The 20723-nt window shown below is 43.5% G+C and overlaps 1 protein-coding gene across 7 annotated transcripts in view; it reads left to right on the forward strand.

Moving 5' to 3' along the window:
- The window catches only part of Slc1a6 (solute carrier family 1 member 6), a 45910-nt gene extending 25404 nt beyond the window's left edge, over window positions 1–20506 (forward strand). For 5 of the 7 annotated variants that reach the window (XM_074053899.1, XM_074053901.1, XM_074053898.1 and 2 more), the window contains 8 exons: window positions 861–998; window positions 2415–2619; window positions 4002–4044; window positions 6652–6995; window positions 8534–8767; window positions 9814–10008; window positions 13199–13333; window positions 15047–20506. In XM_074053899.1, the coding sequence (XP_073910000.1) occupies window positions 861–998; window positions 2415–2619; window positions 4002–4044; window positions 6652–6995; window positions 8534–8767; window positions 9814–10008; window positions 13199–13333; window positions 15047–15242 (1490 nt within the window). In that variant the 3' untranslated portion in view covers window positions 15243–20506. Of the gene's footprint in view, window positions 1–860; window positions 999–2414; window positions 2620–4001; window positions 4045–6651; window positions 7000–8533; window positions 8768–9813; window positions 10009–13198; window positions 13334–15046 lie in introns of those variants that run through there. The other 2 variants (XM_074053903.1, XM_074053904.1) reach the window with 2 other exon arrangements.
- Window positions 20507–20723: the final 217 nt, after the last annotated feature.

Below are 20723 nucleotides of genomic sequence, written 5' to 3' on the forward strand. Positions count from 1 at the left end.
GCAAACATAAACTCCTGTGCACACTGGCACAAGCATTTTTTTTTTTGAGGTGGGGGCGATTGGTTCCAGCAAACACTAGCCCATTTTATTTAAGGATTTGAGCACCCACGAATTTTGATATCCAGGGGCTCGAACATTCATGGATTTTGGTATTCGTGGATGTTTAAGTTCCTTAAATAAAATGAGGTGGTGTTTGCATAGAATCTCTGCACATTCTTCGTGATACTTTGTCATCTTTAGATAATTTATAATACCTTATACAATGTACTACAGTGTAAATGTTATGCAAACAATTGTTATACTCTATCCTGTAGGCAATAATGGCAAGAAACAAACTGTACATATTCATATAGAAAGAATTTTTTTCTAAAATTTTTCACTCATGGTTGGCTGATTTCATGATGTGGAACCTGAGAAAACAGAGGGCCAAATGTATTTGACGTTGTGAATGCATTCACACCTGCACATTAATTTTCGTGGCACATGAGCTTAAATACACACACTCCTATGTTTAAAAACAGTAACATATGCACACAAGACACATCTATGGATACCTAGGAAATGTATGTGCATATTTATTTACAGGTCCACATACACACTCACGATTGAAATACATGGTCATATATGCATGCATGTGTATGCATGAATGAATGTGGACATATGTGCACCTGCACACGTTAGTATAGTAGCATACACTCATATTTCTGCAATATACACACATGCCAATTTGCCCACACAAATCCACACAAATGTTTCTCTCACCACCCATCCATCCACACACGCCTTCTTGGGATGTATGGTCGCTACCTGGGGCTCAGTGACCAACTGTCCACTCCATGGATCCCCTTTTCTGGCTCTAGGGGTCAGCCTGGCATTTGCCCTGCGCCCTTACCAGCTCACTTACCGCCAGATCAAGTACTTCTCCTTTCCTGGTGAGCTTCTCATGAGGATGCTGCAGATGCTGGTGCTACCCCTCATTGTCTCCAGTCTGGTCACAGGTGAGAAAGCCCAGGCCAGTGCTGGCCTCCAAGATCTGTCCAAAGCCCAAGCTTGAAGATAGAGCCACGGCTGTCCCAAGCATGAGTTCCCTTTCCCACCTCAGCATCTCGAACGTGGAACCTGCACCTGTCCCATAGTCAGGTTCCAGTCCCCATATGACCTGCTCTACTTATTTCAGAAACTTTCCTGTATTTCTCCCAAGAGGAAAATGCCAGCTTGCAAGGGCTTAGTGTTATCTAGAGGGGAAGGAAAGAATGAGGAGGGAGGTCACCCAGGGAAGGTAACTGGAATATTGGGTAGGTGGGCATGAGGTAGGATGTTGAAGATGTAGGAGGTGAGTGAGGTGGAAGGACCAGAATGGAAGGTAGGGGATGGGATCAGACTATGGATGGATTAAGCAGGGCTTTGAAAACATTTTTTCTAGAGGGCTAGATAGTAAATATTTCCAGCTTTGAAGGCCATCTGATCTCGGTTGCAATGATTCAGTTCTGTTCTTGTAGCACCAAAGCAGCCACAGGCAACATGTATACAAATGGACATGGTTCCGTTCCAATAAAACTTTATTTGTAAAACAAGTAGTGGGCTGGATTTAGCACATGGATGGGAGTTTGCCAGTCCCTGGATTTGGTGACACAAATAAAAGATCAAGGCCTGAAAGACTGGCTTCTTGGGTTGGGTTTTCTAGAGGTATGACTTATTTATTGAGGGAGAAACTCACGAGCAAGTGAGGGAAGCAGGTGGGGAAAAAAAGCTAAGAAAAGATGTGTGTTCAGAAGCAGGTTGGCCTCTGAGCCTGATCTCCTGGGGGGCTGTGGAGTGTGAACGGCATCATGAAATTGTCCCCCAACTCTGCTCACACCTGAATCAAGGGAGCTGTTTTTTTTTTGAATCCCTGTACCAGTCAGTCATTGGCTGTAGTCTGCCCTTGGGGCTTCTGGGTGAGGTAACTCCTTCTCTGCTAAGCAGTTTTCAGAAGGGGCAGCCAACACTCACAGTAGCTGAAAGACATGTGCATTAGGCTGATTATAGGTATGGAGGAGCGCCAGCAGTATCTGCTGTACCACGATGTGGGTTGGAGGGAGATGGGGTTTGGGGTGGAGAGTGTGATGAAAAGGGGAATGAAAATGAGGCTATGGTGCACGATAGGAATTAGGGAAGGTGGGGAATAGGTTGGTTTCGAGTAGAGAGAAGGTAGTATGGTTGCTGGAGTCATGTTTGGGCTAAAGCATGGCGTGAGATGTGAAGGTGTATATGGATGGCAGAGTGGGTAAATGGGTGATGGGTGGGTTTGGAGTGGGTTATAGGAGGAGGGCATGCTTGGTGCTGGTGGTCCAGGAGGATGGAGCAGATGAATGGGAGAGTGGGTTGTGGGGTGTGGATGGGGTTGCGGGGGGGCTTTACTATTTGTCCTTCAGGTATGGCGTCTCTGGACAACAAGGCAACAGGGCGGATGGGGATGCGGGCAGCTGTGTACTACATGGTGACCACGGTCATCGCGGTCTTCATCGGCATCCTCATGGTCACCATCATCCATCCCGGGAAGGGCTCCAAGGAGGGGCTGCACCGTGAGGGTCGCATTGAGACCATCCCCACAGCTGATGCCTTCATGGACCTGGTCAGGTGATGTTCTTTTAATTTTGGTGGTGTTTCTGAATGGGCATGCAACAAGTCATATTCAAGGAGACAGAAAGGATGGGGGACCCAGCCTGGAAATGGAAACACCCACAGGTTCCCATTTTTGGTACCCATTTTCTGTCCTGGAGACTTGCACACATCCTCTGAGGGAGCTGCTCCTAGGATTTGATCTTCGCACTCTTAGGCTGGAGAGGCTACAGCTGTGCCATCTTGGGAGGAGCCTGGAACAGTTGTTGCTTATCTGGTATTCTCAAGCTCCATTGGAGGATGAATGACTCTCTTAGTGCAGCAAGATTTTGCTAGCCAGAATCAAGGCTAGCCATATTTCTACCCTAGTCACCAGTGTCGGGGAGAACTTAGAACTGGAAGAGTTTAAGAACTAGGTTTTCTTTTGATTTATCGTTGGCATGTATGTCTGAATTGAAGTCTTGAGCTGATATAGGACCCTGGCAAAGTGCCAATACTGAACTAGATTTGAGGTCTGTCTTATTCTGTTATTGTGACAGAATACCAGAGACTGGGTGAGTTGTAAAGACTATAGGTTTATTTAGTTCATGGTTCTGGAGGCTGGGAAGCCCAAGAATTTGGCACTGGAATGTGGTGAGGGTCTTCTTACTACATTACAACATGGTGGAGGGCATCCCATGGTGAGACAGCAAGTGCACCAGAGGGAGCTTTCTTTTAGAATAAAGCCACTCCCCACAAATGGATTAATTCACTTATGACAGCAGAACCCCCATGAACCAAGGCTTCAAGGCCCCATCTCCTAATACCTCCACAATGGTAATCAAATTTCGCATAAGTTTTGGAGGGGACAAACCATACTCAAACCATTGCAAGGTCCATCTCCACCTTTTAGCAACTCTGGCTCTGGGAAGCATATGCAGATTCTCTGTGATTTGGTTTTGTTTTCTTTTCCTTCTTTCTCTTTTTTTTGGTGGGACTGGGGTTTGAGCTCAGGGTTTTGAGTTTGCAAAGAAGACACTCTACCACTTGGGCCATACCTCCAGTCCATTTTGCTATGGTTATTTTGGAGTCTCTGGCTATTTGGGCTCTCTGGAACTATTTGCCTTGGCTGGTCTCAAACCACAATCTTCCCAATCTCAGCCTCCCAAGTAGCTAAGATTATAGGTGTGAGCCACTGTGCCCAGCCTGTTTCTTTGTGTGTGAAGTGGCAGCAATAACAGCACTCACTTGTAGGTTACCATAAGTAACCTACAAGTTACTGGTTAGGTACTTTGTTTGGTGTCTGGCCTGCATCCAGCATCCATATGTCAGCTGCCATTATTATTGTTGCTATTTTTACAATGACTACCTTAGACTTTCTTCCAAGGGCTAACCACGTTCCTTCCTTTGTTTTCCTGCAGAAACATGTTTCCACCCAACCTTGTGGAGGCCTGCTTCAAACAGGTCAGGGGGGATTACCCAGTTTGGTCAAGGAGGTGTGGAGGGTGGGAGAGAGCTTGCTGCTGAGTGGATGGCCCAAGGTGAGGGGTGGGAGGATCAATGAGCAAGGACCTTTGGAAGATGCTGGGGGAGGAAATATAATTCCTATGGGTATCATGGCCAAGAAGAAAGGAGAACTTAAGCCAAGAGCTCTCTGGCCACAGGAGTAGAGGAGGCCTGAGGCTGGGGTAGAGATCCCAGGACTTCTGACTGTAGATGGTGATGAGAGAGGTCCTGAAATCTGACTGAGCATTGCCCAGGGAGCTTGTGAAAAATGCAAAATCTATACTTACTCTCATGCTTTGGTTGTTCACTCCTTCATTTGTCTATTCATTTGCTCATTCTTTTTTCTTTTTTTTTTTTTTTTGATGATATTGGAGTTTCAACTCAGGGCTTCGTGGTTGCTAGGCAGGTGCTCTGCAACTTGAGCCACACTCTCCAGCCCTTTTTGATCTTGGCATTTTTGAGATAGAGTCTTGCTTTTTGCCCAGATAGGCCTAGATTGCAATCCTGCTTATTGATGCTTCCTGCAGTAGCTGGGATGACAGGCATGAAACACAATGCCCAGCTTTTTCTATTGAGATCAGGTCTTAAGAACTTTTTTTGCTCAGGCTGGCCTGGAACCACGATCCTTCCAATTTCAGCCTCCTGCACAGCTGGGATGACTGTGCACATCATGGTGCCCAGCCTCACTCATTCTTAACAATTATTTTTATTAAAAAGATTCAGTTGAAAAAAACTTGTATAGGTGTCCTTTGGCATTGGCAAGGGATTGTCCCCAAATTCCAAAATCTGTGGATGCTCAAAGTCCCTTCTACAACATAGTAATAGTATTTGCATAGAACACACACATGTCTTCCTATATACTTAAAATTATCTCTAGGTGACTTAGAATACAATGTACATAGTTATTCTATATTGTTTAGGGAATAATGGCAAGAAAAAAGTCATACTTGTTCAGTACAGAAACAATTTTGTTCCCAAATATTTGGATCCATGGTTGGCTGAATCCATGGATGTGGAATCTATATCTATATACATACATATATAGCATATATTTATGATATATATATATGTATATATATATATATATATATATATATATATATACTATATATATTTATGGCATGATATGATGCTTTGAAATATGTTTACATTGTGGAATGGCTAAGTCAAGCCAATTAACCTCCACATTTCCTTGCACACTTACCATTTTTTTAGGTTGAAAACACTTAAAATCCACTCTCAGTAATTTTTAAGTATAGAATACATTGTTATTAACTATAGTCACCATTCTATAGAATAGAATTCTTGAATTTCTTCTTGTCATATGAAAATTTTGTATCCTTTGACCAACATCTCCACCACCAACTAACCCAGTCTTTGGTAACCTCCATTTTGCCCTTTTTTTTCTATGATATCAACTTTTTAGTTTCCACATATAACTGAGATTGTACAGTATTTGTTTTTCTGTGCCTGACCTATTTCACTAAACATAGTGTTCTCCAGGTTCATTCATGTCATTGGAAACAACAAGATTTTGATCTTTTTAAAGGTTGAATAGTATTCCATCGTGTGTATGCATACCACATTTTCTTTATCCAACAGCAAATGCTGTTGCAGTGAACATGGGAGCACAAATACCAGGTTGAGAATCTTTTATTGGCAATGCTTGGGACCAGAAGTGTTTCAGATTTTGGATTTGTTTTGCATTCTGGAATATTTGCATATACGTAATGAGGTATCTTGGGTAATAAGACCCAAGTTGAAACACAAAGTTTATTTATGTTCCTTGTACACCTTATCCACATGGGCTGAAGGTAATTTAATGCAGTATTTTTAGGGTACCTGTATTTTGACTGTATCCTGTCACATGAGGTCAGGTGTGGATATTCCATTTACATCATGTTGGTAGTCCAAAGGTTTCAGATTTTGGAGCATTTTGCATTTTGGATGTTTGGGTTAGAGACACTCAACTTCTATCTCTTTGACATATTAAATTCATTTCTTTTGGTTGTATACAGGCAGTGAGATTTCTGGCTCATATAGTAGTTACATTTATTTTTATTGAAAAACTTTGCTGTTGTTTTCCATAGAGGCTGTAGTAATTCATTCATGCCTTCTTCTATGCATTGGTCAAATCATTCATTCACTTTTTTTTTTTGATAAGACTGGAGTTTGAACATAGGACTTCCTGCTTGCAAAACAAGTGCTCTACTGCTTGAGCCACACTTCCAGTCCATTTTGTTCTGGTTACTTAAAAACTATTTGCCCAGACTACCCTCCAACTGCAATCCTCTCAGTCCCAGCTTCTCAAGTAGTTAGGATTACAGTCATGAGTCACTGGTGTCTGGGAATATTTGGTGGCCTTGGGGTTTGAACTCAGGACTTTGCTCTACCTAGGCAGGCACTCTACTTCTTGAGCCACACTTCCAGCCCCATTCACTCAGATGTGCCGTACAAGACTTTACAGGGTGTGCGAACCAGGAATTTGTGTTCTTGGAAATTTCTCCAGGTGATTCTGATTATAGCCACCATATTGAGTCCTGGCCCAACCTCTCTGTATTTCAGTTCAAGACGCAGTACAGCACGAGAGTGGTAACCAGGACCATCGTGAGGACGGAGAATGGGTCTGAGCTGGGTGCATCGATGTCTCCTCCATCCTCGATGGAGAATGAAACCAGCATCTTGGAAAATGTCACTCGGGCCTTGGGCACCCTGCAGGAGGTGCTGAGCTTTGAGGAGACTGTGCCTGTGCCTGGTTCTGCCAATGGCATCAATGCCCTGGGTCTTGTCGTCTTCTCTGTGGCTTTTGGGCTGGTCATCGGTGGCATGAAACACAAAGGCCGAGTCCTGAGGGATTTCTTCGACAGCCTCAATGAGGCTATTATGAGACTGGTGGGCATCATTATCTGGTGAGTGGTAGACTGTGCCTCAGTGGATGGTGATGCTGCATGGGGAGGTTGGGCTCCCTTATGACTTCTGGAAGTCCACACATCATAATACAGTCCCCAACAGAATGTAAAAGCTGTGAGAGCAGAAAACGTGTGCCTGAACTTACTAGATATTTGTTGAATAAATGAGGAAGAAACAGGTAATTTTGATAGGATAGGTGGTTTGGGAAGTCAGGGGGAAATTCTGTGAAATAGTTGAAGCTGGTGGATTAGTGAGAATAGAGCTGGGCACGGTGACATGTGCTTGTCATCTTAGCTACTTGGGATGTAGAGGTAAGGGGGATCCTGAGTTCGAGGCCATCCCTGGGCAAAGTTAGTGAGACCTTATCTAAAAAACAAAACACAAATACCCCAAAGGGCTGGGGGCATGGCTCAAAAGGGTAGAGGGCTTGCCTAGGGTGCACAAGGTCTGAGGTTCAATACCCAGTACTATGAAGAAGAAGAGGAGGAGCAGGAGGAGGGAGAGGGGGAGAAGAAAGAGGGAGAGGAGGAGGAGGAGGAGGAGGAGAGAGAGGAGGAAGCGAAAAAGGGGAAGGAGTAAAAGGGAAAGGGGAAGGGAAAGAAGGAGAAGGAGAAGAGGAAGAAGGGGAAGAGGAGGAGGAGGAGGAGGAGGAGGAGGAGGAGGAGGAGGAGGAGGAAGAGAGGAGGAGGAGGAGAATAGGGTATAAGAATTACAAATATGGAACAAAGGGTTAGGGGTAGCAAATAATGAGGCTGGAGACAGGTTGTCTCAGCAATGTGTAAGGAAGGGATCCTGAAGGCAGTGGTTATTTGGAATGGAAGAGGAGGGTTTGAATGCTGTTGTGAGATGAAGATCTCATAAAATTGTGTGTGCTGGCTCTCGTGGAACTTTTCTGCTGTTAGAGGTAGCAGTGGGTGAGCAGGAGGAAGAGGAGGTGGGACATGTTTGTGAGACCCAGTTGTGTTAGTTTCCATCATTGTGATGAAATACCTGGCAGAAACAACTTAAAGGAGGAAAGATTTACTTTGGCTCACATTTTGGAGGTTTCAGTCCCTGGTGGTCTGGCTCCATGATTTCTGGGCCTGTGTTGAGGCAGACCATCATGGTGGAACAAATCAGGAAGCAGAGAGTGTGAGAGAGGACAGATACACCCTTTGAGGGCACAAATCCAATTATCTATTTCCTTGAACTAGGCTCTACCTCCTACAGTTTCCACTACCTCCCAATGGCCCATTAAGCTATTAACCTATCAATGGATTAATCCATGGATGAGGTCAAGCCCTCTCTGAACACTGCTGCATTGAGACCAAGCCTTTAGCCCTTTCGGGGATAATTCAGATCCAAACTATAACACTAGTGCTGTTTGTTAATATGAGACAGGATGGAGTAGAGTAGGAGGCTGTATGGTTGGCACTGCCTGGTTCCAGGAATTTATATGGGTAAAGCCTTGGGGATGGTGACTGTGCAGCAAAGAATTGAATAACAGACATATAAGAGAGAGCCAGAGGAATTCCTAACAGGTGTGTGGCTTGCCCAGGTACACACCTGTGGGCATCCTGTTCCTGATTGCCGGTAAGATTCTGGAAATGGAAGACATGGCAGTCCTTGGAGGTCAGCTGGGAATGTACACACTGACTGTCATCGTGGGCTTGTTTCTCCATGCTGGCGGTGTCTTGCCCCTCATCTACTTCCTCATCACCCATCGGAACCCCTTCCCCTTCATTGGGGGTATGCTGCAGGCCCTCATTACTGCCGTAGGCACCTCTTCCAGGTATGGCCTCACCCCTCACTCTCTCTGGGTTGATTCCTCATCTTTTATGGGTTCTTCCAGGGGTCCTGCTTTTCTGATGTAGACACCTCTTCTGGTTGTACAACACTGTTGGGAGCTCTTGCAGGTCTCCAGGTGGCCAGTACCTGGGATTCTAGTCTTTTGTCCTGGGATGGCTCTCCTGGTCTATTTCTCCATTTTATATAGAGGAGAACCAGGTGCCAATTTTGAGTTGAAGATGTTGGTCCAGGATGCCCTGTGAGCTCAGTCATTTTCTAGATCAGAGAACCTTATCTTCCCTCTAGTCTGGAAGCTCTCTTGTTTTCCTTTTCTCTGTCTCTCTCTCTCTCTCTCTCCTGTGCATTTAGGGGGGTTAAGAAAGACTTCCCTCTTAATCTCTCATCATTCCAAATCAAAACAATTTGTGAAGGTACTCAAAGAGTCAAAGAAATGGAAGAAAAATATAATTTTTTTTATTGCTCATAATGCTGGTTGGAGAATGTGCCTTTTGGTCTGTGGCTAAATAAGATTGGTGCCACTGTACCCCAGAATTAAGTGAGTTGAGGCTTCTCACTGCATGAGGTAAAGTTGACCAGATAAAACACACATCTTGTGGACAAGTTGACTCCAAATGCAATGCCCACTTCTACTAAACTCACCAGTCAATGAAGTCACTCTTCCTCCTCTGGGAAATGTGGGGAAAGGTTGAGAGTCAGTGTAGCTGAAGTGCCCTGTGAATAGCTCTCCTCCTTTGTCCTAAGATATGGGAGATCAGCAGTTTAGTGGCATAAGTTATTGGCCTTAAACTACTGGCTTTAAGTGGGTCAAGAGACCTTTACCTTGGGGGTAACTCAATTGCTGAGGTCTCCTTCCATCAGGAGCAACCCTTTTCCCTGTGCCCATCTTTCAGCCTCTGAAATGTTATACACTTGCTCTCCTATTGCTTGAGTTCCTGCCTGGCTCTCTCCGTGTTGTCAAGGGAAGTCCTCTTTGGACCATTACTGCCCTACTACTCCCCTTTCTCAGCCCCTGGGTCTCTCTCCTTGTAGCTCTGCGACTCTGCCCATTACCTTCCGCTGCCTGGAGGAGGGCCTGGGTGTGGACCGCCGCATCACCAGGTTCGTGCTGCCTGTGGGAGCCACCGTCAACATGGATGGCACCGCACTCTATGAGGCCTTGGCCGCCATTTTTATTGCTCAAGTCAACAACTACGAGCTCAACTTGGGCCAGATCACCACAATCAGGTGAGGCAGCTTAGGTGAGACTGCTAAGATCATCCATTTGACTCGGGAAAGGAGGGAGCTACAATTGGGGAAGGTGGAGGTGGGAAGAGCCCAATGTAAGATGAGGCTTAAGGTGAGCTGGCAAGTTCTCCTTCATATGCGGGCTTTAGATCTAGGGCAAAGGCAGCAAGGTTGTTGGACTTGGGTCACACGCTAAGGAGAAAGCACATATGGGAGGTATGGAGATAGGTAGGAAACCCAAAACTCAAAAGTGTTTGATGTTCCCACTACAAAGGAGCTAATACAGTACCCTTAAAGCGACAGAGGTCAATATGAGAAGGTGATTGGAAACTAGTGAAAAGGTCGAGTAGAGCTGAGTCAGTTTGGGTTGTAACACACTTGTGCATGGAAGCAATGCCAGGAATCTCTCTCTATAGCTATCTTTATCTCAACTAGCAAAAACGCTTTGTCTGTCTTATTATTGCTTATGTCTTCTCTTCAACAAAACTGGAGAAAAGGGCAGAACAGGTTCTGCCTGGAAGCGAGGGGGTAGGGGGGAAAAATGGCCAAAACAATGTATGCACATATGAATAAATGAATAAAAAAAAGGACCTCGGTGTGACTTAAGTGGTAGAGTGCCTGCCTAGCAAGTGAGAGGACCAGAGTTCAGACCCCAACACTGCTGAAAAAAGAAGTTTTATATAGAATGTCCTAAAATAAAATAAACATTTTACAAATTTAAGTGTGATCCCAACTCTGGTATGAATACTGTATATTAGAACTACTGGTTCTGATGTAATGTGCTACGAGGTGTTGATATATATGGCACTAAATAACTTCACAAAGAAAAAATATTTTAATAAATAAAATCTCATTTTCTCAAAACTCCACAATTTCTCCTTCATGTATCCTATTTAGATTTGGCTTGATTAGGGGAAAAAGAAGCATGGAGAATTTCATGAATGGAGTCTCAGGGGAGGAGCAGGAGAATACCTCTCCTCCAGATGCTTGCCTCCCACATATCACTGATCTGCGGGCGCCCTCCAAGGGCAGAATGGAGTAAGCTCATTCTGCCTGGTCCCAAGAAACCAACTCGGGATTATGACTGCTGACATACAAAATTTATTCATTATGAATATTCTATTGACAAAATCCCCATTATGATATCTTAACAATTTTCAAGGCAAATATATTAAATTGTTATATTATTTATTAATATATTAACAAGAAACCCTAAATTTGTTAGTATTGATTAAATGTATTAACATAGATTCTATTATTATAGAATTGAGCAATTTGGAATTAGAGAATGAGATAGAAATGGATTCTGTTCTGAAGTCTATAACTAATTCCATGAATGAATTAGGGTAAAAATTTTGAAACTCATTCCAGCAACATTTTAACATAAAGAGAGTAAAAACTTTATTCCTAAAATAATTCTCAACAAAATTAGTTTTAGTTTTCTGTACACATCAGTAGTTTTTTTTTTTTTTGTGGTGGTGGGGACGGAACCCAGGACCTCATGCATGCTAAGCAAGTGCTCTACCACTTGAGCCGTGTCCCCAGACCTTATGTTTTTTGAGACAAGGTTTCGGTGCGTAGCCCAGGCTGGCCTTGAACTTGCTGTGTAGTCTAGGCTGACCTTGAACTCATGATCCTCCTGCCTCTCCATCCTCAGTGCTAGGATTACAGGCCACCAGGCTCAGCCACATCAGTACATTTTAATGGCCTTCTTCTATCCCCAAATTGGGCCATTGGTGTCTTCATGTCTCCTTAATGAGATGAGTTTCTTAGTCCTGCTCTGAAACAGTACTAAGTTTATAGAATGTGGAGTTCTTGGTTCCTCTCATTTGAAGGCGTATTTTTGACAGCAATCACTGATACCACTGAAGCATTTGTTATGTGCTAGCACTGTGCTCTTCTACTGTGCACAGTGAGAAGGGGTGGTGTATCTCTCCCCTCTATGGATGAAGCCCTGAAGGCTGTGAGTTCATGTTTAAGGTTGTACAGAGTTCATTAATGAGTTTGCTGGATCCCAAAGACTGTTTTCTATTGCCTGTCCAAGCATTTGCCCTGTCACCGTTCTTATAGCGCTATCACCTCTCCTAAGCATTGTCCATGGCTCCAAGTTCACGACTGTAGGTTGCTTCAGAGGCCACCATAGGGCATTAATAACTTTCCTGGTAAGCTTAGTGGATTTTAGGATCCTTTTCAGCACAGCATAGTGGGTAATCAGAGTTGATGCCAGAGTTGAAATATAGTCCATTCTTGATACAGTCTGACCCCCCACATTTTAACTTAATTAAAACAAACAATCAATTAATTAACATGCTGAGGATAGAGCCCAGGGCCTCACTAGGCAACAGCTCAACGGCTGAGTTACACTCTTAGCACCATGTTGATTCATTCTAAAAATTGTACAAATTTTATCTAAGAACTATCTCTAGAACTGAGATGGTCCATCTCTAATGTGGTGGGTTTATATAGTTAGAAAACAAATAGAACTTCTCTCCCCAAGTCTTACAGAGGGTAACTTACAAATAAAAGTATATATATTTAAAGTGTAGAATGTGGTGGTTTAATACACATATACATTGTGAAGTGATTAGCCCAATCAAGCCAATTAATTTATTCATAACCTCATATTGTTACCTTTTCCCTCTCTCCCTCCCTCCCTCCTTCCTTCCTTCTTTTTATCTCTTTTCCCTCTCTCACTTTCCCTTCCTCCCTCCTTCCTTCCCTCCCTCCTTCCTTCCTTCTATCTTTCTTTCTCTCTCTCAACTTCCCTCCCTCCCTCCCTCCCTTCCTTCCTTCCTCCCTCCCTCCCCTACCTCACTTCCTTCCCCTTCCTCCTCTCTCCCTCCCTCCTTCTCTCTCTCTCTTTCCCCTTGTGTTGAGAACAATTAAGGGTTACTCTCTTAGCAAAATTCTATTCCCAGAATTTACCAATCTTTCAACTGAAACTGGAGACCCTTTGACTAACATCTCCCCCCCTGCCTCCGCCGCCAACCTCCCTCCCCTGGTAGTCACCATCCTATTCTCTCCTTCTATGACTTTGATTTGTTTTAGGTTCCACCTATAAGTGAGATCTTGCAGTATTTTTCTTTTTCTGCTAGCTTGGGAATTTAAGATGATTTAGGGATCTGACTGCTGCCCCTTCCCCCACTCTCTTTCCTCCTCCTGAGATCCCATGTCCTCTCTCCACTTGCAGCATTACGGCCACAGCAGCCAGTGTTGGGGCGGCTGGCATTCCCCAGGCCGGTCTGGTCACCATGGTCATTGTGCTCACGTCTGTTGGCCTGCCTACAGAAGACATCACGCTGATCATAGCTGTGGACTGGTTTCTGTGAGTGTTCTTTGGCTGGAAGGTGTTGGCTCCTTTTACTTTCCCCTGTAGGATCCTGAAAGGACAGAGTTCTAAATTTCAGAGAGAAGGGGGGATTTGGAGAGTCCTGAAAACCATGGCTGTGGATTCCTGAAGTTCACAGAGTTACCCTTGAAAACTAAAATGGCTCTTCTTTGGCACATTTCATTTAGAAATCATAAAAAAATGGCCTATGGGGCAGATCTGGTTTGCATTTTTTTTTTGGTGGTACTAGGGTTTGAACTCAGGGCCTTGTGCTTGCTAGGCAGGCGCTCTACCACTGGAGCCACACCCCAAACCCTAGCCTACTTGTAAATATATATATAAATTTCCAACTTTTAAAAACAGGTGTGTTTTTTATTCCTGGTGAGAAGATTTAATTTTGAATCCAAGAAGAATTTTGTAAGTGAGAGGAAAACACAGATTATCTATAACTTTAGTGAGGAATTTTGATTGATAAAATTCATTTTTTATGAGGGATAGATAACTTTAAGAGATAAGCTTTGATGGATTTATGTTCTTTCCAGCCAAGATGTCATGAACTTGTGAAGCAAATAAAAAAGCTCCTTCCTTCCTCTTTTCCGCCCTCCCTTCTTCCCTTCCTCTCTCCCTTCTTCCCTCCCTCCCTTCTTCCCTCCCTCCCTCCCTTCTTCCCTTCCTCCCTCCCTTCTTCCTTTCCTCCCTCCCTCCCTCATTCTTCTGTCTGTCCCTGCCTCCCTCCATTTCTTTCTCTCTCCATCTTTTTTCTTCTTCCATCTTTCTGTTTTCTTTTCTTTTTGGTGATACTGGGGTTTGAACTTAGGGTCTTGTGTTTGCTAGGCAGGCATTCTACCACTTGAGCCATGTTCCCAGCCCCTTTTTGCTTCAAGTTCTTTTCAGGTAGGGTTTCGCATTTTTGTCTGGACTATGACCCTTCTACTCATGCCTCTTGAATTACTGGAATCACAGGCAGACACTGCCACTCTTAGCTTATTGATTGAGATGGGGCTTGAACAGGCGGCCCTTGAACCACAGTCCACCCTGTCTCCACCTTCTGAGTTGCTGGGAGAACACACATGAACCACTGTGCTTTTTTGTTGAGATGCAGTTTTGCTAACTTATTTTTATTTGTTTTTGGCAGTGCCAGGCTTTGAAGTCAGGACTATACACTTACTAGGCTCTACCACTTGAGCCACATCTCCAGCATGTAGTTTTGCTAACTTTTTTTTGCCCAGATTGGCCTTGAACCATGATCTTCCTGATCTCTACCTCCTGACCAGCTGGGATTATAGGCATGAACCACTGCACCTGCCTGTTTCATTTTTCTTTCTAACATGAAGACTACATGAAAAAAAATTGAACTTTCCTCCCCATATGGGAGCTGTTGGCTGGTCCTAAGTTCCATGTGGATAGTTACCTCCTTGTGCTGGTTAACACCATGTTGACTCAGGCCTAATTGTCTCTATCATGTGCTCACATCTTCAGAAACAAAAATCGCATTGCTAAGAGCAAAGCTGACCATCTCAGAAACTGAGCCAATCTGAGTTTGTTAGGAAGAGAAACTGAGGACACAGAGGAGAGAGACCTGCTCAAGGTCATGTGATTTTGGTTTGAACCTGAACATGAGTCCTTACTCCCTGGCTGTACCCCTTGCTGTATGCTGCCCTCTGCTATTCAGTCCCCCATTAATGGCATCTTCTCTCTCTCCTCCACCAGTGACCGGCTTCGTACGATGACCAATGTGCTGGGAGACTCAATTGGAGCAGCTGTCATTGAGCATCTGTCTCAGCAGGAGCTGGACCTGCAGGAAGCTGAGCTCACCCTCCCCAGCCTGGGGAAGCCCTACAAGTCACTCATGGCACAAGAAAAGGGGGCATCCAGGGGCCGGGGAGGTAATGAGAGTGCCATGTGAGGGACCTCCAGCACAGCAGGGAGGAGGGAAGGGGGCTGGTGAGGAGAGCCCTGGGGGTAATCTGCTACCCAGTGACAGTGGGCTGAACACACATGTTCTGCTTGGCTTGTTTGGAGTGGGGGAAACTGAGATAAAGGACCAGGAATGAAAAGTATCCAAGGTCTCTGAGTGTGTGCTGAGAACTTGAGGTAGGGGGGTAAGAATGAAGAAGACATTTCTCTTGGGGTTAGGGGGAGAAAGCTTCAAATCCAACAAGAAGAAAAGTCAACTCGTGTCCTTTGTTTTCTCAAGGAGTGTTGGAGTTGAAGAAGGCAAAGGGGGGAAAACACACTATTTCTCATAATAAAACACTATCTGTGGGTTTTATGTTGGAATCCCCAATACCACTTTCAGATCTAATGATTCACAAGATGCATAGAACCAGAAAAATCATTATACTCATGGTTACAGTTAATTGCAGTGAAAAATACTAATAGAAACCAACAAAGGAGAACCGGTGGTGTGGCTCAAGTGGTAGAGGGTTTGCCTGGCATCCGTGAGGCCCTGGGTTCAATCTTCAGTACTGGAAAAAAATCAACAAAGGCAGAAGATGGATGGGACAGAGTCCAGGATAGATGTCATGACTTTCCAGTTCCTTCTGGATATTATTGACTTCTTCCAGCAGTCATGTGTCACATTGTGTACGGCCAACGGAGGAAGCTGTCCTGAGCACTGGTGTCCACAGTTTTATTGGGGCTCAGTTACAGGAGCATGGAGCACCTGCTAACCTTAACTATTCATTTTTCAATCTTCCCAAAGGGCAGTCTAATACAGCCCAGTCCATGGCACAAGATGAACAACACCAGGGATTCACCATAGCATTTATTGATAGTAGACACTCTGTGGTATGGCCTGAGGCCCTGGGTTTGCAGACATTCTTATCAGGAAGATTAATGCAAAGATCAGAGGTCATATCCCAGGAGGCAGTCAAGGACCCTTCCTTTCTTTGGGATATACAGGCTGTGAGCACCCCAAGCTCTGTGAGTTAACCATTTACTGAACACTGAGATTGAAAATGAAGGGAAGTAATTTCTTATGGGGGGGGTAGCTGGGTCTGGTATCCCCAGCTTTTCTCTGCTAAGACTGATTATCCTGTGTCTCTTTTCTACACAAGGGTGAACATTAGATACAGTATCACTTTATTTTAATTATAATTTTTATTAGGATACATTTATTATGTGGGGGAGGATTCATAGTGACAATTCTGATTAGACTTATATTGTGCATCATTTACATTGCCCCCATCATCTCTCCCCCTCAGCCCCCAGCCCACCCCACTTAGAGCAACTGCAAGAGGTTTTTTAAAATTCTGTTTCATATAGGTATATGAAATCCATCAACCATGTACCATCACCTTAATCTCCTTCCTTCACCATCCCCCTCCCAATAGTACCCCCCCACACACATTGTGCCTATTTTTCAGTGCTGCTTTTTGTTATTAATATTTAAGTTGACATTCAAAGGGGGGACACAATATTATTTTTGTGCAACTTAGTGAACCAGGTGGGATATCCAAGGCTTGGGAAAATCAAAGATGAGGAAACCAAGTGTCTTTATCCATTTTCTGTTGCTATAGCAGGATACCTGAGACTGAGTAATTTATAAAGTAAGGAATTTTATGTAAACTTATGGTTTTGGAGGCTGGGGAATCCAATATCTGGCAGCTACCTCTGATAAGGGTCTCATGCTGCTTCATAACATAGTGGAAGTCAGAAGGGGAGAGAGCACGCACAAGCAAGAGACAAAGGGGCTGAACTTGATAATGAACCCACTCCCACGAGAAAGGCATTATTCCCTTTATGGAGGCTCCACCCTGGTGATCCAAACAGCTTCTAGTAGGTACCACCTTCCAAAACTGCAATGAGGAAGTAAGGTTCTGATACAGGAAATTTTGGGTTGCACATAGCTCAGCTAAACTCCATGTCCTCTTTGTCCAAGCAACGGAACATTAACTTAAGCTGTACTTAAGCATACACTCCAAGAGGGGAGGGAAATCAAAGTACAGGTATGTTTTAGGATACCTCCACACCATTCTTTAGAATCCTAAGAGAATTTGGGTACAGCTATTGAGAAAAGAGGAGAAAAGACTTCAGATTGTCAGTAATCTATTTGTGGTCATCACTGAGACACTTGTGGTCAAAGACTGAAAAAGCTCTGGTTATAGAGCCTCTACTCCATATTGGACCCCAGAAAAATTCTAGGGATTCCAGTCTCCAGCTGGAATTTCAACCGACATCCTTGCTTCATAGTGCATGAAATGAAAACTTCATTTCATTTGAAAATTTCATTTACAAATACCCAAGATAGTCAATTTATAAAGAACAAGTGTCTGTTTTGGCTCACAGTTTTGGAGGTTTTAGTCCTGTTAGTTGGCCTGTTGTTTTGGGCCTGTGGGTAGTATCACATGATGGTGGGAGTGCAAAATCAGAGAAAGAGAAAGAGACTGGGATCCAACAATCGCTTTTGAAGATATGCCTCCAATGACCTATTGATCTCCCACTAGTCCCCACCTCTGAAAGGTTCTACTACTTCCCAGTAGTGCCAAACTGGGGAACAAGCCTTTAATACACTCCAGATCTAAACTATAGTAGTCTGTGCTAAAAAAAACCCCAAATGCTTTTATCCTCTGGGGTGAGGGAAATGGAGACAATTTTTTTGGAGAAATGGTATGTTGGATTAGATTTTCTCTCTTTTTTTTCCCTTTTTTCCTCCTCCTCCTTCTTTTGAGATTGTGTTACTATTTAACCCAGGCTGGCCTCAAACTCAGAATCCTTCTGCCTCAGCCTTCCAAGCTGGGATTACAGGTGTGAGTCACCACAGCTGACATTTAGATTATCTTTTCATTCTTTCAATTCCCCTGTGGCAACCAGATTAAGACACCTGAATCTATTTTTGAAGACAGAGGCAATCTGTTGTAAAACATGACTTGCTTTCTGGGTTCTTCCTGAAAAAGAAGATGGATGTAAAATGAGAAGGCTGGAAAATGGGCACCGATGGCTCATCCCTGTGGTCCTAGCTACTTGGGAGGCTGAGATGGAGAGTACTGCGGTTTGAGGCCAGTCTGGGCAAATAGTTTCGGAAACTCCATCACCAAAATAACCAGAGCAAAATGTACTGGAGGTGTGTCTTATGGCAGAGTGCCTGGTCTGAGTTCAAACCCCAGGCCTAAAAAATGTAGCTGGAAATCACAAGCAAAAGATGGGAAAATCATAGAGAGGACAGAAGGGAACCTGTGTCCACCTGTGTTTGCCATGACAAGGACTGTATCCTGCAGAACTATGAGGCATTTTTCATGGAGCTAAATACACACACACACACACACACACACACACCCCTGGCCAGGAGGCAGAGTAGCTGAAGGAGGACCTATGGGAACACAGTGAAATTGCACAGTCACTTGCTGCTCCACACCAGTGAGCAGATCAGCACAACATGAGGCCACACCATAGCTGCTGGTTCATGTGATCCTCCAAATACTCCAAGAATCCTCCCCATGGCCCACTCTAGTGTCCTGTGACTGCTGTAACAAATGATCACAATCTAGGTCACTTCAAACAGCAGAAATTTATTTTTTAATGCTTTTGGAAGCCACAATGAAGTTCACAAAGTACTGACTTTGAGCATCTTTCAAATGACCTAAGGAAGACTCCTTGCAGGTCTCTTCCATGTTCTGGTGGTTTCATTCATTCCTTGGCTTGTGGCCACATCACTCCAATTTGCTCCTATCTTTATGTGGCCTCCCTTTCTTTTTAGTTTTTTCTCCTTCCTATCTATCTATCATCTATCTATCTATCATCTATATATCTATATCTATCTATCTGTCATTGTCTATCTATCAATCATCTATCATCTGTAGAGAGAAAGGTCTTGCTCTGTACTTCCAGTTGGGGTTTGAATTCAGGCTTCTTGCTTGCTTGGTGAGTGCTCTACCACTTGAGCTATGCCTCCAGAAGTTTTGCTTTTAGTTTGTTTTTCAGATATGATCTCAAGCTTTTGCCCAGCCTGACCTTGGATTATGATTCTCCTACCTCTGCACCCCAAGTAGCTGGGATTATAGACATGAGCCACCATGGCCAGTCACCATTACCTTCATTTTACAGTTCAGGGAACAGGCTCAGAGACCTCAAAGGACATTTCTGCAGAGTTACATATCTGTAACTATGTGAAGGGCCCAGTTGGTATTTAAGCCCATAGATTTTGGTTTCTGAGGACAGGATTGTACTCTCTACTGCATTTGAGTAATTCTGAGAAGTGAATATTGGAAAGGCAATTTAAGCATGGTTTCCACAAAGAATAGTTGGACATGATACTTTTTACAATGAGGAGTAGAGGGATGCTCTTTTCTTTTTGTGAAAATATGTATACAATCTGTATTCATCAAGGCATTTTGAACCTGGCCTAAATCTAAGGAGATACATGAAATATAAATGCAATAAAACTGGATGCTATTATAAAGGTAGCACCAAAATTGATGCTGATTATTATGAAATAAATGGTGCTTGGATAATTAATGATTAATTGGAAGCAAAATTAAAGTAAATCCTCATCTTAGAGGGATAAGAAAGAGTAACAGAGGAGGTGAATTTGACCAAAGTATATTACATGCATATATGGACACATCACAATTCAACCTCTTTGTACAATTCATAAGAAAATGAGAATTCCTGTCTTAACACCAATTATCCCAATAAAATGAAGTTGGAAGGAAGATATCTAATAGTAGTAGACTTCTTTTTTTCTAGATGGGACTGAGGTTTGAACTCAAGGCTTTGCACTTGTAAAGCAGGTGTTCTTCCCCTTGAGCCACACCTCCAGTCCATTTTGCTCTAGTTTTTTTTTTTTTGAGATGGGGTCTTAAGAACTATTTGCCTGGGCTGGCTTCAAACTTCAATCTTCCTGATCTCTGCCTCCAAAGTAGCTGAGATTTCAGGTGTGAGCCACTGGTGCCTGCAGTAGCCGACTTCTAGAAAAAAATATGTTACCCCTCTGAGCATAAACCCTGCAGCTTTGGAAAAAATATGAGAATACAGTCAATGGATTCGAGCATGTTAAATATGTGTAAGTAAAAACTAAAGAAAATAAGGAATATATATTGGAATCTAGGGAATGTATTTAGAATGTATTAGATATCACAAAGCATAGCAATGTAGACATATAAAAATTTTAAATCAATTAGAATAAAATACCTAATGTGATAAATGATCAAAGAAGGGGAGCCTAAAATTGAGAAAGTATAAATGAGAGTAAACACAATAGAAGGGCTGGCAGTGTGGCTCAAGTGGTGAAGCTCCTGCCTAGCAAGTGCAAGGGCCTGAGTTCAAATGCCGGTGCTTCCAAAAACCAAAACCAAAACCCACGACACAGTGTATACATGTATATTGAGTTATCATATTGTACATCTTGCATATGCATAACTGCTGTTTGTCAATAATACTTCAATAG

Source organism: Castor canadensis, chromosome 14 (assembly GCF_047511655.1).
Source record: "Castor canadensis chromosome 14, mCasCan1.hap1v2, whole genome shotgun sequence".
NCBI classification, from domain to species: domain Eukaryota; kingdom Metazoa; phylum Chordata; class Mammalia; order Rodentia; family Castoridae; genus Castor; species Castor canadensis.